Source organism: Crocodylus siamensis, chromosome 3, assembly GCF_052110815.1.
Source record: "Crocodylus siamensis isolate JL-2025a chromosome 3, ASM5211081v1, whole genome shotgun sequence".
Taxonomy (NCBI): domain Eukaryota; kingdom Metazoa; phylum Chordata; order Crocodylia; family Crocodylidae; genus Crocodylus; species Crocodylus siamensis.
Window position 1 is genome coordinate 133,914,511 of NC_143397.1, and position 19,746 is coordinate 133,934,256.

General features: G+C 44.4%; 1 protein-coding gene across 2 annotated transcripts in view; it reads right to left on the reverse strand.

Annotated features, from left to right (window-relative positions):
- JARID2 (jumonji and AT-rich interaction domain containing 2) overlaps positions 1-19,746 on the reverse strand; it is a 311,197-nt gene that overhangs the window by 31,924 nt on the left and 259,527 nt on the right. For both annotated transcript variants that reach the window (XM_090039250.1, XM_090039249.1), the window contains 2 exons: positions 6,862-7,879; positions 1,698-2,212 (listed from right to left, as the gene is read on the reverse strand). In XM_090039250.1, the coding sequence (XP_089895376.1) occupies positions 1,698-2,212; positions 6,862-7,879 (1,533 nt within the window). The remainder of the gene's footprint in view (positions 1-1,697; positions 2,213-6,861; positions 7,880-19,746) is intronic.

Sequence of the window (19,746 nt, forward strand, 5' to 3'; positions counted from 1 at the left end):
ATTGGACCTTGTTCTAGGTACCAGAGGTAGGGGCCGCAGGGGCAGAGAACTTGTCTGGATTCTCCTCCGTGTTCTTCCATGCAAAAAAACTGTATATTTAAACAACACGGTAATTTGAGTAGCAGGTCATATTTTGGGGAGCTGCATCTCAGGTACCATTTAAGCAAAGCAGTTCAAATTCACACCCCATACGTTACACACTCTAGCCCTCGCCTATCGTTCCAATTTTCAGTGAGCCTTATTCTGCCTTCTTTACACAGGATTGTTAGTTTGGCTTAAAATAAAACAGATCTCCCAAAATATTATAAGGCAGCCGTGTAGATAATATAATTGTATGGCTTGCTCAGGTCACTGTATCGCAGCTGCCTTTGGTAGATGGATGGTAGCATTAGTCAGATCGGCTCTGTGATTCAGCAGCGTTTGTTTCTAATAGTTGAAATGCATGGAGCATGAGCACATTTTCCACTTACTGACAGCCTGCCGCAGGGTGCTGGAGGCGCAGTGATCAGACTTTAAGAGCATTCAGCACTTACCCTGTCCTAAATAACGCAAGGGCCAAGCTTGCTAGTGATGAGCCTGAATTTGGAAAGATCTGTGAAGGACTGGGCTTTACAACAACTGTGAAGTCCATTTCCCGCTTAGCATTTTAAAGCGCAATTCGTTACGTACAAAAAAACCCTTGACCTTTTGTTATACACAGGGAGAGCCATACAGATGTAGCTGCCAGGAGATCAGCCTTGCACCTGCTAGGAACACTGCTAACAGATTTGTTACTAAAGGGCGGGATTGATGAGGAAACCATAGAATAGGTAGCAAATCCAGTGGGCTGCAACAGAAATACGAACCAATCTTTAAAAAAACAACCCATAAGCTTAGTCAGCCTCTAAACAGCTTAACAAATAAACTGCTTTGGACACTGTAATACTCAGAGCGCTGTCTGGTTTCACTCTGTGGTGATGGGATCAGGTGTGGGGAGGGAGCAGTGGCATAAGTTTACTGGGTACACACAGCAAGTACTGTGTTTCTCTCAGCACTGCAAAACAATTCAATTTAAAAACTACTCTCCGCGTAGTGGTGTCGATGCCTGTTCAATAGTGGGAAGCTGCCAAGTAAAATACGGCAAGACAGAGTCAACATTCTTTGCAAATGGATGTGCTTCACATGGGGAAGAATAAGTGTTTGTGTGACTATTTGTGCTTAGCTAAATTTGGCATTGTGGATGAAAATAGTGTTTGCATTTCAATTTGCACTCTTTCAATCTTGTGTATTTAGAGTGACATTAGTTTTGATGGCTCTATCAGGGAGAATTACTCTGCTCATTAAGAGATTGGCAAGAAACAGTAAGGAGAAGGCACAATACTGCTTTAAAATATCACTAAAAAATTGAAAATAAAGTTGTGTCGGGGTAAGTGGACGGAGCAGCTCACCACATTTTTTATAAAAAGCCAGCTCCACAAATGGAAGTGGGGGAAGGGTGGGAGGAAAAAAATGTTTTCTGGTTTGGCAAGAGTCCAAACAGCACGGGAATGAAGTGAATAACCCTGTTATCAGTCTGCCTACCTCTAATAATTACCGGGCCAGCCACTGACCCTGGAACTCACTGGTTAGCTCCCACTGGTTCATACCCACACGCCGCACAGAGAACACATGCTCCAACGCTTTCACGGAAGAAGAGCATCAGAAACGGGCTTTACTACCTTGTATACACACTTGTGTAAGTCGCTAAGAACTCCCTTCTCCTCATCCTCCTCCTCCTCTTCCTCCTCCTCCTTCATGGTCTCCTTTTCCTGAGTGAAGAGTCGCCGCCTGCCTGTCTTTAATGGGACGTCGACTTCTTTCAACTTGTTTCGGAAGCCATTTTTGTGAACCACACCATTAATGAGTCCATTTTTGGGCTCAAACCGGGGCAAGGAATGGAACTTGTAGGTGTTCTCCAAGTGTCCTTCTAAAGGACCTTTCCTCTTCTCCAGGATCTCCTTTTCCAGCAGGACCTCCTTCTCCAGTTTCTTGTGCTCCTCTTGGGAGAGGGAATCATAGGAGAGCAAGTACTGGCAGTAGGCTTCCTGCAGTTTTGCTAGCCTGTCCTGTGCAGTTTTGGGGATACGCAACATATCTGCCAGTTTGTTCCATTTCTTGAGGTCAGTCACTTGCTGCATGCCACCCATTTCGTTGATCAGCTGGAAAAAGCAGGCCAGATCTAGCTCACAGCCTCCTGGAGTCCACGCATGCGGGATGGAGGTGGAGGAAGGGGAAGGAAAACACAGAAAACAGTTAGAAAAGTTGCTGGCACATTGCTTTCACCATTTCTATCCTACCAGGACAATATCAGACACTCCAGATCCAGCTGGGTGTTTCTTTTTCACAATATCCCCAAAACTCCAGAGACCAAAACAGAATAGACCAGGCCCAACCTTACATGGCTCCTTGAGTTAACACAGCAGGCTTTTTTCTTTTTTAAACTGTAGGTACCACTTGACTGCTAATGAATAACTGGATCACAGTTTGGTATTTACACTACCCTTCCTTCTAGGTGCTGCTTCAGGTCCGTTTTGAGTTAAGCTGCCATCTGTCTCTTGTCAGAGCAAGGCAGGTTCTTTAGTTCTCACGCTCTTTCTGTCCTCAGTTTCAGAAGCCCTTTGCTACCATCTTTTCCCAAACAATTGCATTTAAAAGAAATGAAAGAGGCACACCAGATAACCATGTGAAGCCTCAGCATTCAGCCAGGCCTGCTCCGTGCCCATTCCACACTGGTTGGAACCAGAAAATAAACAGCATCTTAGGGTGCCTATACACACGCCAATTTGAATGTCCCAGCGTGCCCCACAGTCATGCACATTTGCCATCCCATTTTTCAAAATGGCAGCAGAGGCACTTTACAACTCGTCAAACAAGCTTTAGTTAGTGTCCCTGCAGCCACGTTGAAATGTGGGACGCTGTATATACATGACACTGTGGCTTTTGAGTTACAGTGGCTGTCCAGGAGCTGCTCTAATTAAAACACCCCACTCCCTGCCCCAGAGCACATGTATAGGCATACAGATTAAATTTCCAGCTGCGCTTTGGCAATAGAAAGAGGCAAGTAACTAATGTATATCCTTTTACAGAGGGAGAGTGAGAATTCCTGAACATCTGTACAACACTGAACATGTCAAGCATTATCTTAGAGCAAAGTATTATCATTCACATGGCTAGAAGTGGAAAAATGGTAAACAACACCAAAAAGGAGAACTCAAAACAAAAGCTAAGGAGAACAGAGATTTATATCTTCTGAGGCCATAATTATCACAAACACGTTTCTGTCAATTTGAGCAAACTCAGTATAACCGATGTAATGTAAACAATGTAGTGTAAAAGGGCTGAGGGAGAGGGACACATAGCTAAAGATAGTTTGCAATTTGCTTTCTATGTTGGTTTTAGCAGTCGTAAAAGCATCAGTACAATTATACCCCTAACACTGTGGGAAGACACAGTCAAGGAAAGAAAAACTGAGGACTGGGCAAAAGTTACTGTATTCTAGCATTCAGGTTATTAAATTAACAATACAGTTTCCACTTACAAGACAAGTTTAAAGAAACCTCAGCATCATAATTAGTGTCAAAGGACATAAATAATAAATCAACAGAAATGGTTTATCCAAGTGACCTAAAACGGCTAATAATTAAACAGGACATTTGGAAAGGGTGGGGAGGAGAGACACCCAACCCAGCAATGCTTCTGTCAAAACCATTACTCCAGTGTCACCCTGTCTCTTCTTTCCACCCAGAGGGAATCATGGAAATGTTAAGCCCTAGCAGCCCCTCAATTAGTGTTTAATATGACTTGGAAATGCAACTGTAAAACAGGAGTGGGAGAAAGGGTATTACTATAAATCACCACTCTGCACCTGACAGGACAACTACCTCCTCTCAAGGCCTATTTATAGTTCAACCATGCCTTTCACCGTACTGTCAGAGCACAAGGACACGTGTGCGCTCTCCTGCAAATCACCTGTTGTCTCCCAAACTTTTCACAGCCAGTTATAGACTTTCCATCTCCTACGTTCCCCACCTTGAAGATTCCCCCCATACCTTCACCATGGGACCTCCCCTCCCCTTCAACAATGGTGGGGCTCAGAAGCATGACAATGCATGGTAAATCTGTGTGCAGTGTTTCAATGTTGGCACAGCTGCAACTCAGGCAGAACATTTTTAAGAATGCTTCTTGTTGTGATGTCTGTAACAGCACAATGTTTGGATGACACAATGGAAAAAAAATACCTGTCCTGAGATCACAAGGCTTTTCTGATGTTGAAAAATAGGTTAGAATTTGTTTTGTTTTGTTTTGTTTTTTAGTGCTTGGCAAAGCCTTAGGACACATTATGGAGCAGCAGAAGCTTATCCTACGTAGCAACTATTCCTAGTGAAAATAGTACAGCTTCCAACCCTGAGGCAGAGGGGAGGTCAGGGCAACGCCTTAGGAAAAAGGAAACACATTTTTGTTCTGCTGCCTTTAGTCCTCCACATGAAGAGCACTTTTTTGTTTGTTTCTGGTCTAGCTTTCTCTCATATTACACAGCTCACAAAAAATTGGAGGTATCATTCAGAATAACTTTTCATTATATTAGATCCAATCATCTCTATATAGCTGAGCAATATCCTCCCAATTCTGAAAGGCTGGCATAGTTGAATAGTAGACGGTTTTCTTGAGCAACAGATATGTGCATACTCAACTTTAGTTGCCAACTGCAAAACTAGATGTCTCTCAAGCATATCATAAAATGTTCACAGGTACAACAAAATGGTAACACTTTGGGAATCTCTGCTCGTGCATCAATCATTCAGGGAGCATCGTATATTGTAGTAGTTCCTTGAAAATGCCTGCTAGAGTTGAAGATTTCAACATGGTTCTGTTCTACACAGCCATAACTTTTTAAAACATTCATCTGTTAAGCTTTTTTTCATAACAAAATGGCTGAAATGTCAAGCTTGGCATGAGTTATCAGTTCACTGTCTTTTTTTAATTAAAAAAAACAGCTTCTTTTGAAGGGGTGGGAAAATGTAAAAGTCACATAGCAACCAGGCTCATTAAAACAAAATCTTAAATTTTCAGGCATGCATTTAATGCCAAGCCTTGAATATACCTCTGCTATTAGAAAATAATTTTAAATCTGAGACTGAAGCCAACAGGTTTCTAACCTGTGTGAGCTGATTATGTCCAGGTTCTTTTCTCCCTCTCTGCATCATTTTAATTTCCTACATATGTTATGTTTAAATGCAAATAGGTTAGTTGGAGCATAAGCTCCATGAGACTGGACCTATTATTTTGTTCTGATTATACAGCACCTAGCATCCAGGTTCTGATGCATAAATAAAGCTCCTAAGGCTTATTATAATGTAAATAAATACCATCAATGCAATCAGAAGGCTGTGAGGTCAGGGACATAAAGAAAAACAAAACAACAACAACAACAACAAAAACAAAAAATCAAGAAACAAAGAGTTAACCCTGGTCCAGGAGTCTTAACTTAGCCATCTTGTACACACAGACCTCTTCTTTCCATTGCCAGTTTAAACTTCACTTTAATATACATACATAGTGTACAACAGGCATACAAAAGGGTCGATGTAGTGCTGACAGAATAATTTTAACTTCTAGGAATCCCTAAAAATGTTGCATATTTGATTTTACAATCTTAACATTACAGTAAAATTACTTTTCTGCCTAGACAATACAGTAGAATATAGATCCCAATTCCTCCTCAAAATTCTATTGTAATATTTAATGACACATTATGGAGGAGAGGAGTTCTTGGTTCCATCTATCCTGCAATTTCTGTAGGGTTCTATTTTTCCCCACTATTCTATTTATGTGTTGAAACCAAACAGAAATTTGACAAATAAAATGTTATGTACACTCTAACTGGGGAAAAAAGTGCATTTTAAATAAAGTAATACAGACAGCAGTCTCAGAGGGAATAATGCCTCAAAGGCAAAACTAATGCCTGAGGCTACAACGTTAAGATCCCATGAGCTTGAACTCAGTGAGAAGTTGAATATACAAGTGTTTACTGAAAGATAAATTTATTCATTTTTCAATGCCGCTTACAGACAGCAAATGTGAAGTTGGTTAAAGATCAAAACTTATGATCCAATAGTTTGTTTTCCTTTACTTGCATGAATGTTCTTTACAAAGCACTGTCACATTTCTATCACACATGTCATATTTGACAGCAGACCATAAACCACAAATTCTTTTAAATAAATGATTTTTGCTCAGGCAACCACCTGCTGAGAGAAATAATGAAACCTCCATTTTGCAACGAACCACATTTTAACTACCTATTCTTGACACTTAATGATTGTTAAATGTCTGCAGGTCACTGGAAACGTGTGCTTTTAAGTGTCTAGATATCCAAAAAGAAGTCAGTTCAAAGACTTCTCTCCCCCTTGGTTAAATGCTTTTGAAGGAAGGAAATCTGGGGAAGGGAAGGAGTATTTGTTTTCCAGTTTAGCAGCACTACATAAATTGTAACAGAAAACCTCCTTGGGAAGGTCCTAAAACCTTCCAGTGCAACATTAAGCTAAGAATATGCTTATTTTTAAGAGTAAGTGGGAATGCTCATAACCAGGCTTTAAAAAAAAAAAAAAAAAACCAATGAAAATTCAAGGTGGGATTAACCTGCCTCTGTAAAGCATTATAGAGAAGTCTGCACTGCAACCACCTGCACTGCACCTGGTCTTCAAAAAAACCCCAAACAGATGTTTCTAGTGTCCTGTAGTTTCACAAGGGTTCACTTAAATCTCAAAAGCAAACAAAGCATAAAGTTTAACACACATTGGCCTACAAACTGTGGGCAAGGGGCAGTGGAAGAATAGTGCTTACCTATGAGTGGGAGTTCGTCCATGGTAATGCCCTGAGATTTGAGGTGCTTCTTGATACAGGCCAACCGCTGCACATTGGGTCCCCAGCGCTTGCCCAGCTTATGGATGTGCTGAATCTGCGTCACAAACCGCATTTCGTCGTTCAGCTTGCACTCAGGTCTCCAGTCTGGAGGAGGAATCACCCTGCACATCCCATACTTCTCTACCTGAGCTCGGACTGACTCAATGTATATCAACGGGTCGTGGAACTCCTTGGCGGAGGGCCTGAGGATGGGAATCTCCCCCAGCATCCCCCACCCAGACTTACTGCTGCCCTTTTCGTGCTTTCCCGTCGAGTCTTGTGGTTTGTGCAAGGACTCAGTATGAGAGGTAGAACGATTTTCACAGGAGGCATTGTCAGTTTTGCCGTGTGCTTGTTTCCCTGGCGTATTCTTTCCAGCAGTGGCTCTTTTCGGCCTATTTCTTTCCAAACTCTTCTCCGGCACTTCCTTTTTTACATGTCCATTCAGCAAAGGCTTTTCCACAATTGCCTTTTTGCTTGCAGCTTCCGTTAAGCTAATTGCCCCTTTGATCTTCTTGGTGGGCGACTGTATTTTGTCTATTTGATTCGTCTCTTCCAGCCTCCTCTTAGAATTGCGAAGCCCTTCCCTCAACTGTCTCCCCACCTCCTTAGTGCATGTCTTTTGGTTCAACTTGCCATTGACCTTTACACTGTTAACAGCGGTATCGTTGGACTTGGACACTCCAAGGGATAGCACCTGTTTGCGGGTTTTTGCATTGCTACTTTCTATTTTCCCTGAGATTGTGTGGTTAACAGGTGAACTGGGTTTGTGGTGAGTTAGTTTGGTTTCCTTGACCAGTTCTTTCTTGGCTTTGGTGTACGTGACAGTTCCCTTTGTCACTGTTGCAGTATACTTCACAGTTTTGGGCGGTGAAGGTCTGACTTCTCTCATCTTTTTGGCACTGGCTGCATTTGCACCCGGAGATGACATCCGAGTGATCCCGTTGACTTTAGAAACCTGGGAGAGCCAGGAGCATCAGAAAAGGTGGAAGGAAGGAAACAGAAAACAGAAAAGTCAATTAGTAATGCTGAATGTCTTTTCAGAGTTTCTTGTTTGATAGGGAACACTAAAAGACAACCCCTTTCTGTAGTCCTGACTCCTGAATAAGGCCACAGGATTTGGCTCTTCATGTAATCATACATTTCATCCAGAGCAGACCAGGATCTGGACACATTTTTAAGACAATTAGAATTGGGGAAAAATAGAATAAAAGCAAGCCAATCCTGCTCTAAGTGAATAAAGCACATGCTTCTACCTCGAGTAGAGGCAAGGGCACATGACACATGCTGTTCCACTTAAGAATGCTACTGCATTCCTCAACTACTGTAAATGTCCCTTATGGTATCACAGAAATGGATACTCCAATCCAATACTTTTACAAACAACCCTTTCAGGACTCAAGATGCTATTCCCTCCCCCCACCCAAGTGCACACACAAATAAATACCCCCTAACTAGGCACGAGTGGTTTAGTATTAATGAATAATGCACAGAATTCCCTCCCACCCCATTCCCAGGAGCTTACAAAATTGAGCACTTGTATTTGAACAAACATCAACCTATACTTAAACCAGGGGTTCCCGTGGCAGGTCCCTTGGTCCTACCTGGCCTAGGCACCATCCTGGCCTGCCACCGCCTGGGCACACAGCAGGGCTTGGGCAGCTCCACAGCTGGACTACTTTTCTAGGCTGCCCAGGCAGTGGTGGCGCCTTCTGGCTGCTACTGTTGCTGGCTCCAGAGCAGCCAGAACCAAGACACGCAGCCCCAACCCCAGCCCACCTCGTGCCTGCTCCAGACTCGCCCACCCATGTTAAGCAGCAGCAGCTGGGCAGAAAGTGCTGCTTGGTGCCAGGGAAAAGCAGCCCCTCCCCCTCACCACTGCCAGGCCCTTCTTGCTGCAGCCACCTGGGAGCCACACCCAGGCTGCCCTGCGGCTCCTCTGCACTGCTACCACTGCCTCAATGGGCAGAGGCAGCAGTGACAGTGGCAGAGAGGAGCTGCAGGGCAGTCTAAGCATGGGCTCTAGGCAGCTACACCAAGGAGGACCTGGCAGCAGTGAAGGGGAAGGGCTCTTTTCCCCCATGCCAAGCAGCAGCTTCTGTCCAGCTGCTGCTGCTGCTCAGCATGGATGGGTGAGCAGGAGCAGGCACAGGGCAGACCGGGTTCAGGGCTGTGAGCAGGTTCCAGCTGTTCTGCTCCGGCCTGGGAGCGGGCCAAGGTCAGGGCTTGGGCTGTGAGTTGTTGGCAGTAGCAGGTAGGAACCACAGGGCTCATAGGCCTGGGGGACATGGAAGGGGAAGAAAGGGAAGTGCTGACTGGTTGGGGGTGGACACACACGCATGTGTGTCCATCCCATGCATACCCCACACCCACACACCCACCCCCCAACAACCCCCCCATGGCACACACAACACCCCCACACACTTCCAGCCCCCCAACCACACTGCACAAGCACACACAAATAAGGACAAAAATATTTTTTGAAATAAAATGTTATAACAGATGTCTGATTTTTAGTGTATGATTTGGGTTTTTTTCCAGTTCCAAGATGGCAAAACCCTCTTGCCAAAAGAAGTACTTCTGGGGACAAATGGAAGGACTTCCAGGGGCAAAGACTGGGGGCTTAGGGGTGGGACTTCTGGTCTCAAGATGGCAACCAGGGGTTGGGGCACCTGTCAAGGGGCAGGGCTACCCTTGTGGCCTTAGGCTGCTCGCCAAAACTCATTAAGCAGCCCTACAGCCGAAATAATTACTCACCCCTGAAAAACATATATGTAACATATGATGCACCCAGCAGATCAGAATAGCCATGAAGGATCCAGTCTGTCATATACACTGAATTTGTGGCAGCCCATTGTTACAGTTATTCATATGGAATAAAATCTGTACACTAGTTATGATGGGTGCATTTAAAAAAGTTTGATATCTGGGCAGCTTTACCTACATGCCTAAAGAACATTTATCATGTCTTATTAATGACTAATATTTTACCACTGTAAGCTAAAATTATTGAATGGCACCTCCTAAACTTAAATATCTGAACTCAGTTAGGAAAGTAAAAGTGTTCACTTAATTATCACCAGGTAATAGCAGTAACTCTTGCCTCGAAATGATCTAAAAGCCAGGCTACCTCCATTTAGGGAACAGCTTAGGTAGGCAAGATATTGCTGTCTTACATTCTTGAATGACTGAAGACCAGTGATGGTATAAGAAAACTTGAAAAAAGTACCCAAATTTTGGAACTTCCATGAGTGCACTGACAGCATATGTTCATGTGTTAATCACACTGAATCAGGGCTCAGAAAATAAAACAATGCTTTGTGCACACAGGGAGCCTATACACATGCAGCAACACAGCTCCAATGCACTGTAATTACAGCATGTTGGAGCAGACTCGATTAATAGAGCCTACTGGAACACGATAATTACCATGGTCCAGAAGACTCTAGCATCATATGCATTTGCATCCCCACACTGAAAAATGGTGGCGGGAGGACTTTAAAGCTTGTTTGATGAGCTTTAGTTAAAGTGTCCCCACTTAAATTTTTCAGCACAGGGATGTTGATGCACATGACGTTCTGGGTGTTTTAATTAGAGCGGCTCCCAGAGCCACAATGGGCATGTCCACACAGGATGGCACTAGGGAATGCTGCAATGATGCATGACATGAGTGCTACACCTGGAAATCAATGTTAAGAAGCCTTAGTGAGGTGCTGGGTAGCTTACTCTATTAGAAAAGCTTACTGTATTGGAGAGCATACTGACTGCATTAAGGCAGCTACCTGACACACATTTTGGGGTGTAGCGCACATAGAGCAGGCTTTTCCTGATCACTGAAAGGCAGAGCAGCGTGGCATGCATTGCTAGCACAGTCCTTTGGGATTCTGAAACACTGTTCACTCAGGCCTCAAAGCTCCTTAAAATAGACCCATTTTATAGCTGGATATTCTGACACAGAAAAATGAAATAAACTGGTAAAAGGACACTATCAAAATAGGAATCCTGACTCTTCCTTCATTACTCTCACCTCACTATTCACACCTTCCTTCTGAGTTACACTCTGAGTTTTACATTATAGACATGCACAGCACACACAGATTTCCCCGTGTTACTGAGTTTGGAGCTGGAATTGGACCCCGTTAAAAACAGCCAGCATTCATCCTTCTTCAGGGAGCTCAAATGATTAGAGAGTTCAAGGGCAGCCTTTTCCATTCAAAACCTGTTTATCTGATGGGTTCATGTTTCACCTTGAGCCTTCCAGATAGACGGTGTGTAGACACTGTATGTAAGTAAACACTGGCTATTAAAAGGTGCGTTTGTGAGCCTGCTGAGCAGCATGGATGCGTGCTCTGCATTGCTGAGAAGGAGGCTTGGGATTGATTCATCTGTTTTTCCACCCCAAGAGCCACTCTGGCTGAGTGTGATATAAAGGAAGCCCCATGAAGCTCATGGCCATCATAACATGCCTTAAGCATCTTCCTTTGGCTGTATAGGAACCCAGGAGCTACTGTTTTAGATTTAGTTCTAACATGGAGGAATTAATTGAGAACTTGGAGGTAATTTGAGGTGAAAGTGATTGTGAAATGCTAGAGGTTGCTAGTCTAAAGGGAGGAAGAAGCAAGGACATCACAATAAGAATAATGGACCTGAAAATGCAGACTTTAGTGAATTCAGGGAACTAGAAGGTGTGGTCCCTTAGACAGAAAGGCTTAGGGATAACAGTGTACTGCAGAGCTGGCAGTTACTGAAAGAAATTACATTAAATGCACAACAGCAAATATCCTCTTGTGGAAGAAAGATAGGAAGCATAGTAAGAGACTATTATGGCTGCATCAGCAGCTCTTCAATGACCTGAAAATCAAAAAGGAATTACATAAATAGTGGGGGGAGTGGAGGAAGAAGGGGAGGGCCATAAAGAAGGACTATAAAGGAACAGCACAAGTAGGAACAGCCAAAATCAGAAAGGCAAAGGTGCAAAATGAGTTTCAGTTAGGAAGGGACAAAGATGGCTGTAAGAAAGGGGTCTTTATATACATTAAAAGTAGAAATATCAAACTCATCTGGCCCTGCTGTATGTGGCTATCTCTGTGCACCAAATCTGGCATGCAGGGCCAGTCTATGGGCCCAATCTGGACTGGCCTTGGATCACAGAAAAGCCCTGTGCTGTGTGCAGCCTATGCCATACAGGCTCCATGTGACAAACACACTGGGCTAGGGCCAACACACTGGATGATATGGCTCCATGAGATGGATCCAACCTGTGGGCCACATGTAACACCCCTGATTAAAAGTAAAGAACGCAATGGAGAGTATAGGCCTATTACTGCAAAGAGAAGGAAGGTAAAGAGAAGGCTGTGCCTCCTTTGCTTATGATTTCACTAAAAATGGTCCCCTGTAACCAAATACTTTATAAATTATTTTAACAAGGAGTTAGGATTGCCAACCAGAGTTAATAAAGTACAAGCCAAAGAGCAGTTAGACAAGATAGACACGCACTCAGGCTGGTTTAAGCAAGTTATCCATGAATTCTGAGAACTCATGCAAGTACACCTAGCTTTAAAAGAGAGGAGCAGAAGGATTGAGGAAGTTAACCTTAACTTGATTACTGGAAAGATACTGAAATAAAATTATTAAACAATCGATTTGTAAGTATGTAGAGGAGAATAAGGTGATGATAACAAGCAGTGTGGGGTTGTCGGAAGATGATGTGGTGAAACCTGTTTCATTTTGGAGTTATTGGCTGAGTTAAACATGGGGAAAGCAGTATATGAATATTTCATGACTTTGCAATACTTCTGAAATGGTCTTGCTGGATTCTCTCATAAGCAAGCTAAAAAAAAAAAGCTTGGTTGAGGTGTAATTGCCACTTGGCATATGCAAAACTGATCAAAATAATATCAGAGAACTGTTATCAATAGACTCTGATCAAACTGAAAGGGCATCTTAAGTGGAGCCTCTCAGGGCAACTGTTCAACACTTTCATTAGCAACTTGGATGCCAAAATAGATTGTACCTTTACAAACATTTAAGGATATTACCAAGACAGGAGACAACTGTAAGCACTTTGGAGACCAGATAAAAATTAAAAATGAACTTGACAAATTAGAGGATGATCCAAAGAAAAAACAATGCCTCAACAAGATGAAAATCAATGAAGATAGGTGTAAAGTGATACACTTCAAAAAGAGAAATCAAAAACACAAACACAAAATGGGGAGTTACCTACCTAGGCAGTAGCAAGGCATGCAAGGATCTGGGGGTGGATCACAAATTAAAAAATGAGTCAATATAGTGTAATGCTGTTGCAAAAGAGGCAGCAGCAAAAGAGGCATTTCTAATGGGATGTACTACACAACAGGGAAGGTAATAATTCTGCTCCACTCCTCACTGATGAGACCCCAGCTAGAATAGGGAATCCAGTTTTGGGCACCACACTTGAAAATACTGAAGAGTCGCCAGACAACAGAAACAACATGATAAGAGGCTTAGAAAGCATGACCTGTGAGGAAAGGTTAAAGGAAACGTGTTTATTAGTTTAAAACAGAACTGAAAGGTAAAAGTCTCCCAAAATGCAAAAGTCATTTTTAAAGAGGCCAGTGGTCAATCCATACTTACGGGGAGAAAAACAAGAAGAGATGAGCTTAATCTGCAGCAAAGATTAGGTGAAATCGGAGGATGGTGTTAGAGTCACAACACACTGGTCCAGGCTACCTATGGATGTTGTAGAATCCCCTTCAGTGGAGGTTTTTAAACAACTATCTATCTGTCAGGGATGGTCTAGGTCTGACTGATCCTGCCTCAAAGCAAGATATTAGACTAAATGATCTCTTGAGGTCCCTCTCAGACATGTTTTTTTCTAGGGTTTTATAATTCTGTTCATAGTAGTTGGAGACAGGCTGTAAAGGCAATTTGAGCCACTCCCTGAGGAGGGTAGATCTGGTTGTGTGCCTCAGGAAAAAAAAATATACAGGGAGAACAAATAGAGGAAATCTTATGGCTCAGCAAGACTTAAAGCATCTTCTTCCTCACAAGAAAAAACCTTAAACTTCTTTCTCCAGTTCCAAGGCAGAAATAAAACTGCCAAGATACAACCCTCTGAAAAACCACATTTATTATGAAAACAGTAACTTATCAAAACTAGTTAGCCCCATTATAATACCACCACAAAGTGACAGCTGAGATCACTCAGAGCTAGTTCTGAAGCTGAAGGGAGACATATGCTTTATGCTATGCAATGGCCCATCCTTGAGGAGGAACAGATCATTTTAAATCCCAATTCATTCTACAAAGTTACACCTTTAGGGCTGCATTTCAGATGAGACAAAAAAGAGTCTTCTGTATTTGAGAATGCATAATACAGCCCCAAATTTTTCTTCCGATTGTTAAAATGCTTTTCCTCAAGCACTAAGGAAAGCATACAAGGCTGAAGCACTACTGGAAACTTCATTTTGGAAAGAACTGTCACTTTGTACAGTAGCTTCTATTTGATGGTTTTGAAGTACTTCATTTACTCATCTCTCGCCCCTCCCATGGAGCCCACAGATCTCTCCAGTACAGAGATTAAGAATTGCACTTGGAATATATGGATACAAAAACATATATAGGCCAGAAGAGACCACACTTCAAGTGGAATTAGGCTGCCATAAACTTCTTCAGGCCAGAAACAAATGGAACAATCAATGTGGTTAGTCATCACCAGAGTATTAGGTGGAGACGGGCTTTCACAGTAACAAATGTGAAATTCTGTCTAGCAAGCAAAGCATCTGTACGTCTCTCTCAGGACCCAACAGGCGATTGATACCAAAGCAAACAAAGTAATGGTGGTAGGCATGTTCTTACCTTTCTACTGTTGATATGTCTCCCCCCATTAACCGTCAAACCAAAAACATACAGACACATTGAGAGCCAGCCTAATAAAGTGACCGCACTGCCAACTGCGCAGGTTCACCATATGGGGTCTAGTGCCACAGCTTCATCCCGAGGCAGTGCTTACACTGAGCACATAAGAAAGAAGTAAATTTAATTCAAGTAGTAACAAAGTGATAGACATTAGCCTTCATCACTCGTTAAAGATTTGCGCTTATAGTGAACCCACGGATACCAATACATTTCTCTTTGGTTTTCAGTCGCCTTTCATTTTTTTGTTGATATATATTCATTTTCATACCACTCTTCTCCAGTAATGCATGAGAAAGCTTCTCAGGCAGTGAAAATTCTATTAGCTTTTAGTAAAGTATATGGGACCAAGACTGAAACATGCAGAAAAGTTTCTTTTAATTTATAGGCCAGCCTTGGCTGGATGCAGAATGCTCCAAATATGAAGTCTCTCTCCCCACTTTTTTTTTTTGTGAAGTATTACTTTAAAGCTGTTTGTTAGTTTTTTGTTCTTTTTTTTACTTTTCCACAGCGCACAGTTCTCCATACACACACACACATGCAGGCACACACACAAAACATAAAAGTAACAAACAGCTTGTTAGAAAACAACAACAAAATGCTTTGGTCCCAAAGGATTTTAAATTGTATGACTGAAGTGCAGTTCATTCATAAAAATATTTCTGCACTGATACGACCCTGGAGTTTTACAGAGTTAAATTATCTTACTAGACCAACAGAGGGCCCCATTCCACTAGATTTTCTCTCCCTATAGCTCTTTTTAAATTGGGGGTTGGGAGAGAGAAGGGGGGAGGGAAGAGAGAAAACGAGAAAGATAAACAGAGAGAGCCAGCGCACAAGCAGGCGCATGTGATGAGGCAAATGCACACCAGAGAGAAAAAGAAAAGAGAGAGAGAAACATCTGTAGGCTTTGTCTTATACAGGACAAAATGCATTTTGCCAAACGTTATGGAAGAAAACAGGCCATGTGGTTGGAGCCCTCATGAAACAACTCTCTCCCTTGTGGAAAACACTAGATATCTAACACTGTCCAACTAATTGGCAAGGCAAATGTTTTAGTACAGCCCCTTTCACCATACGTGCCATATCGAGAAACCAGTCCTTTTATAAAATCTCAGTAAGTTTCAGCCAACCTCTCAAAAGATTTATACAAATGGTATGAAGAGCTTTTTTTATGACTGGTTCATGGAATAAAAGCAATATACTTAGTCCTATAGTTTTAAGCTTAGCAAAGCTGTCTCCGTTTGGATCCTTTCCTCTGCTTTGAGTTTTAAGATGACTGCCTTTGAGGTATGTGTATGAATGGCTAATTTATGCTTTTGGACCACTAGGAGAAGTAAAGTATTATCCTAGAATCTGTCTCTTCCCTATTGTATCATGACTCAAAACATCTCCTCTGATTGAAATCAAAACATTTGAATCCTGGCAGAAAATTTTTCAGTACATCCCTTAGATATCAGACTGATTTGCACTCAGCATCTAGAAACTTATTTTTGCTGTTCTGCTTAGACTCAGGGTTTTTAAAGTTTCTGACAGCTGCATATGCAACTCTTATATAAAAAAGTTTTACAGAATGTTTTGGTTAAAACCTATTATGTCCTAAATCTGTACTGGAAAAATCAGATTTTAGGTAGGATTAATTAAATAGTTTAAAATCAAATTGCTTTTCCAATAATGGAAAAGATTTACTTCAAATCACAAAAATATTAATGCAAGTGGCAAGGATTTTTTAGGCTGATAGCTTTTATTGGACCAACTACATAACTGGCAATGAAAAGCTTGCCTAATTTTAACCCAGTTACATAGTTGGTCCAATAAAAGTTATCACCCTCAGAAATCCGTATCTGGTATAATTTCTGGACCATCCTGGCTACAACATTACTCTTACACTACACCAAAAATATAAACGAAATGTTTTTACCACATGAAGACTAAAATACTATGACTGTACAGATCTGGTTTATCTTGGGGTTTCTGTGCAGTCAAAGATACAGCTTACAAACTGCTTCCAATTTTGAAACATATCTGTCTATACAACACATTTAGAGATTGTCACTTAGCTTTTTTATACTACCCGTAAGAACCTTAAATGTGTATGATGCTAAACAAAAAGTTAAATGACTAATACCACTTCAAAGAAATTACAGGCTTGGCTTAGTGAATATGAAAATATGAGATGACAACAGAGGTAGAGTTTGGGAAGGAGGGTCAAAGTCAAAAGAGTAGGGTGAAAACAAAAGTGATCACCAGTGATCTGGGTTTTCCAGGGAAAAACTGAGAAAAATCACAGATTCCTTGTTTTTAAAATCGGAGAAAATGCCAATTTCCATTTTTAGCAGAGAAATCCGTGGATTCTCCGCTTTTGCAAAGAGCTCTTACAGGCTGGCACAGCTCCAGCCTGCAAGGGTAATTGCAGAAAGGGCAAGAAACCCCCAGGCCTGCCCGGAGGGGTAGGAAGAGGGGGGAAGGGCAAGGCCTGAGCCTCTGAGTCAGCCAAGGCTGGGCCCAGGCCCAGACTCAGACCTCCCCTTCACCCCTGCTACCTAGAAGTAAGTGGGGCTGCAGGGCAGAGCTGGGGAAGATGCTTGGAGACTGAGAGCAAGGGGTGCTGCTGGCCCCAGGCGGCACACCACAGCTGGGAACAGGGCCAAGGGGTGAGGGCAGAGGGGGGCTTTGCAGGCAAGCGATGCGGGGCAGTGTGGTGGTGCCTGCCACGTGCAGGCCGCACACATGCCACCCGACCGGCTGCCCAGGGAGGGAGAGGGCTGGCATGCAGCCAGCTGCACAGCTCCGTGGCTGGCTCTGCAGCAGCAGCGAGGGATGGTAGCTTAGGGGGTGAGGGGGTTCACACGCAGCGGCCACTGCTGCTTACCTGTAGGGCCATGCCACCGGTGACAGCCACTGCCTACAAAACCTCCCTGCGCTGCTGTGGAGCCATGCCTGGAGCTGTGCGGCTGGCCATAGGGCAGCAGTGGCAGTGTGGTAGCAGCTGGGTGGCACACAGCCATCCCCACCAACACCCCACGGTGGCCATGGCCACCACAACACTGCCGCTGCCACCACGTGGCCAGCCGCACAGCTCTGGACACAGCTCCACAGGGAGGTTCTGTATGCAGCAGCTGCTGCTTACCTGCGGGGCCGTGCCAGTGGAGATGGCCGCTGCGTACAGAACCTCCCCGCACCGCTGTGGAGCTGTGCCCAGAGCGGTGCAGCTGGCTGCACGGCAGCAACAGTGTGGTGGCAGCCGTGGCCGCTATGTGGCACGGGGTGGTGGGGGTGGCTATGTGCCACCCAGCTGCCACCACACTGCCACTGCTGCCCTACGGCCAGCCGCACAGCTCTGGGTGTGGCTCCACAGCAGCACAAGGAGGTTTTGTAGGCAACGGCTCTACAGGTAAGTGGCAGCGGCCACCATGTGAGAGCCCTCACCCCCACAGCCTCCATCCCTTGCGGCCGCTGCAGAGCCGGGCATGGAGCTGTGCACCTGGCTGCATACCAGCCTCTTCCTCCCCGGGCAGCTGGCCAGGTGGCACGCGTGTAGCCTGCACATGGCAGGCACCACCACACTGCACCTTGTGTTGCTTGCCCGCAAAGCCCCTCACAGAGGGGCATCCCTGCCCTCACCCCCTGGCCCTGCTTCCGGCTATGGTGTGCTGCCTGGGGCTGGCAGCACTCCCCACTCCCTCAGCCCCCAACCATCTTCCCCAGCCCTACCCCACAGCCTCCAAGCCCCACTTACCACTAGGCTCCAGGGATGAAGGGCATGGCTCCGCGGTGGCAGCACCTGCCCACGTAGCCCCCCCAGCCAGCATGCAGCCGCCACCACCCCACACCCCTGCAGAGCTGTGCAGCCAGTCACGAGGCATAAGCAGCAGTGCAGTGGCGGCTGTTGCATGTAAGCCCCCCTTTCCACACCCCCGCTGGGCAGCATGTATGTGGCCCGCACATGGTGGTTGCCACCACACTGCCGCTGCCCCATCCTGCACCCTTGCCCACAAAGCCATGTGGGTGGCCGTGGGATGGTAGCACAGGGTGCAGTGGCAGAGTTATGGTGGCAGCCTCTGTGCACAAACCCTGTCAGACCAGCCAGCGTGTCTGGGGCCCTCAGAATGGCACCCCTGCCCTCACCCCCTGGGCCTGCTTCTGGGAGTGGGCACAGGGGCTTGCTTCCCACCCTCCTTGATCTCCCCCCCAGCACCTTCCCTTTCCCCTGCCCTGCCCCACCCCCCCAAACACTTACCTACTGCGGTGGGTGTCAGTGTCTGTGCGCACCTCTGTGTCTGCATGTCTGTGCCTGTGTCTGTAGGTCTGGGGGGCTGTTGTGAAGGGCATCAGAAGGGCTGTTGAGGCTGTGTGGGGGAGTGCAGGGCACCAGCAGCACTGTGGGATTGCTGTGGGAGGCCTTTTATTTTTATCACAGATTTTGGGTTTTTAATCTGAGAATTTGCAATTTTTAAAATCAGAGAAAACTAGGATCCCTGGTGATCACAATAGATGTTTTGAAGTCTTATGCAAGCATATTATGGGATATACTGCCATATCCCTATGTTGTATATTTACATATCATAAATTAAATGAGAGTCAACCGTGATGCTACTGACAGGCTGCATCTTAAAACAAATGGTTGAAGAAGTGAAGAGGTCTTGAAGACTAGGCCTGTGCGAGGCGGCTAGTATTTGCTTCAGATTCGGATTCAGCCCATTCGAAGGACAGTGATTCAATTCAGTGATTTGAACCACCGTCCTGAATCAATTTAGCCAAATATGATTCGGAGATTTGTCTGCTACTGAATCAGCCAAATCTCCTAATCAAATGGGCCCCATCCTCCACCCACTCTCCCAGCCCCATCAATGGCTGCCCCAACTGGCCCCAGCATCCCAGCTCTTTAAAAAAAAAAGCAGCCCCACATTCACCAGCTCTTGCCATGGA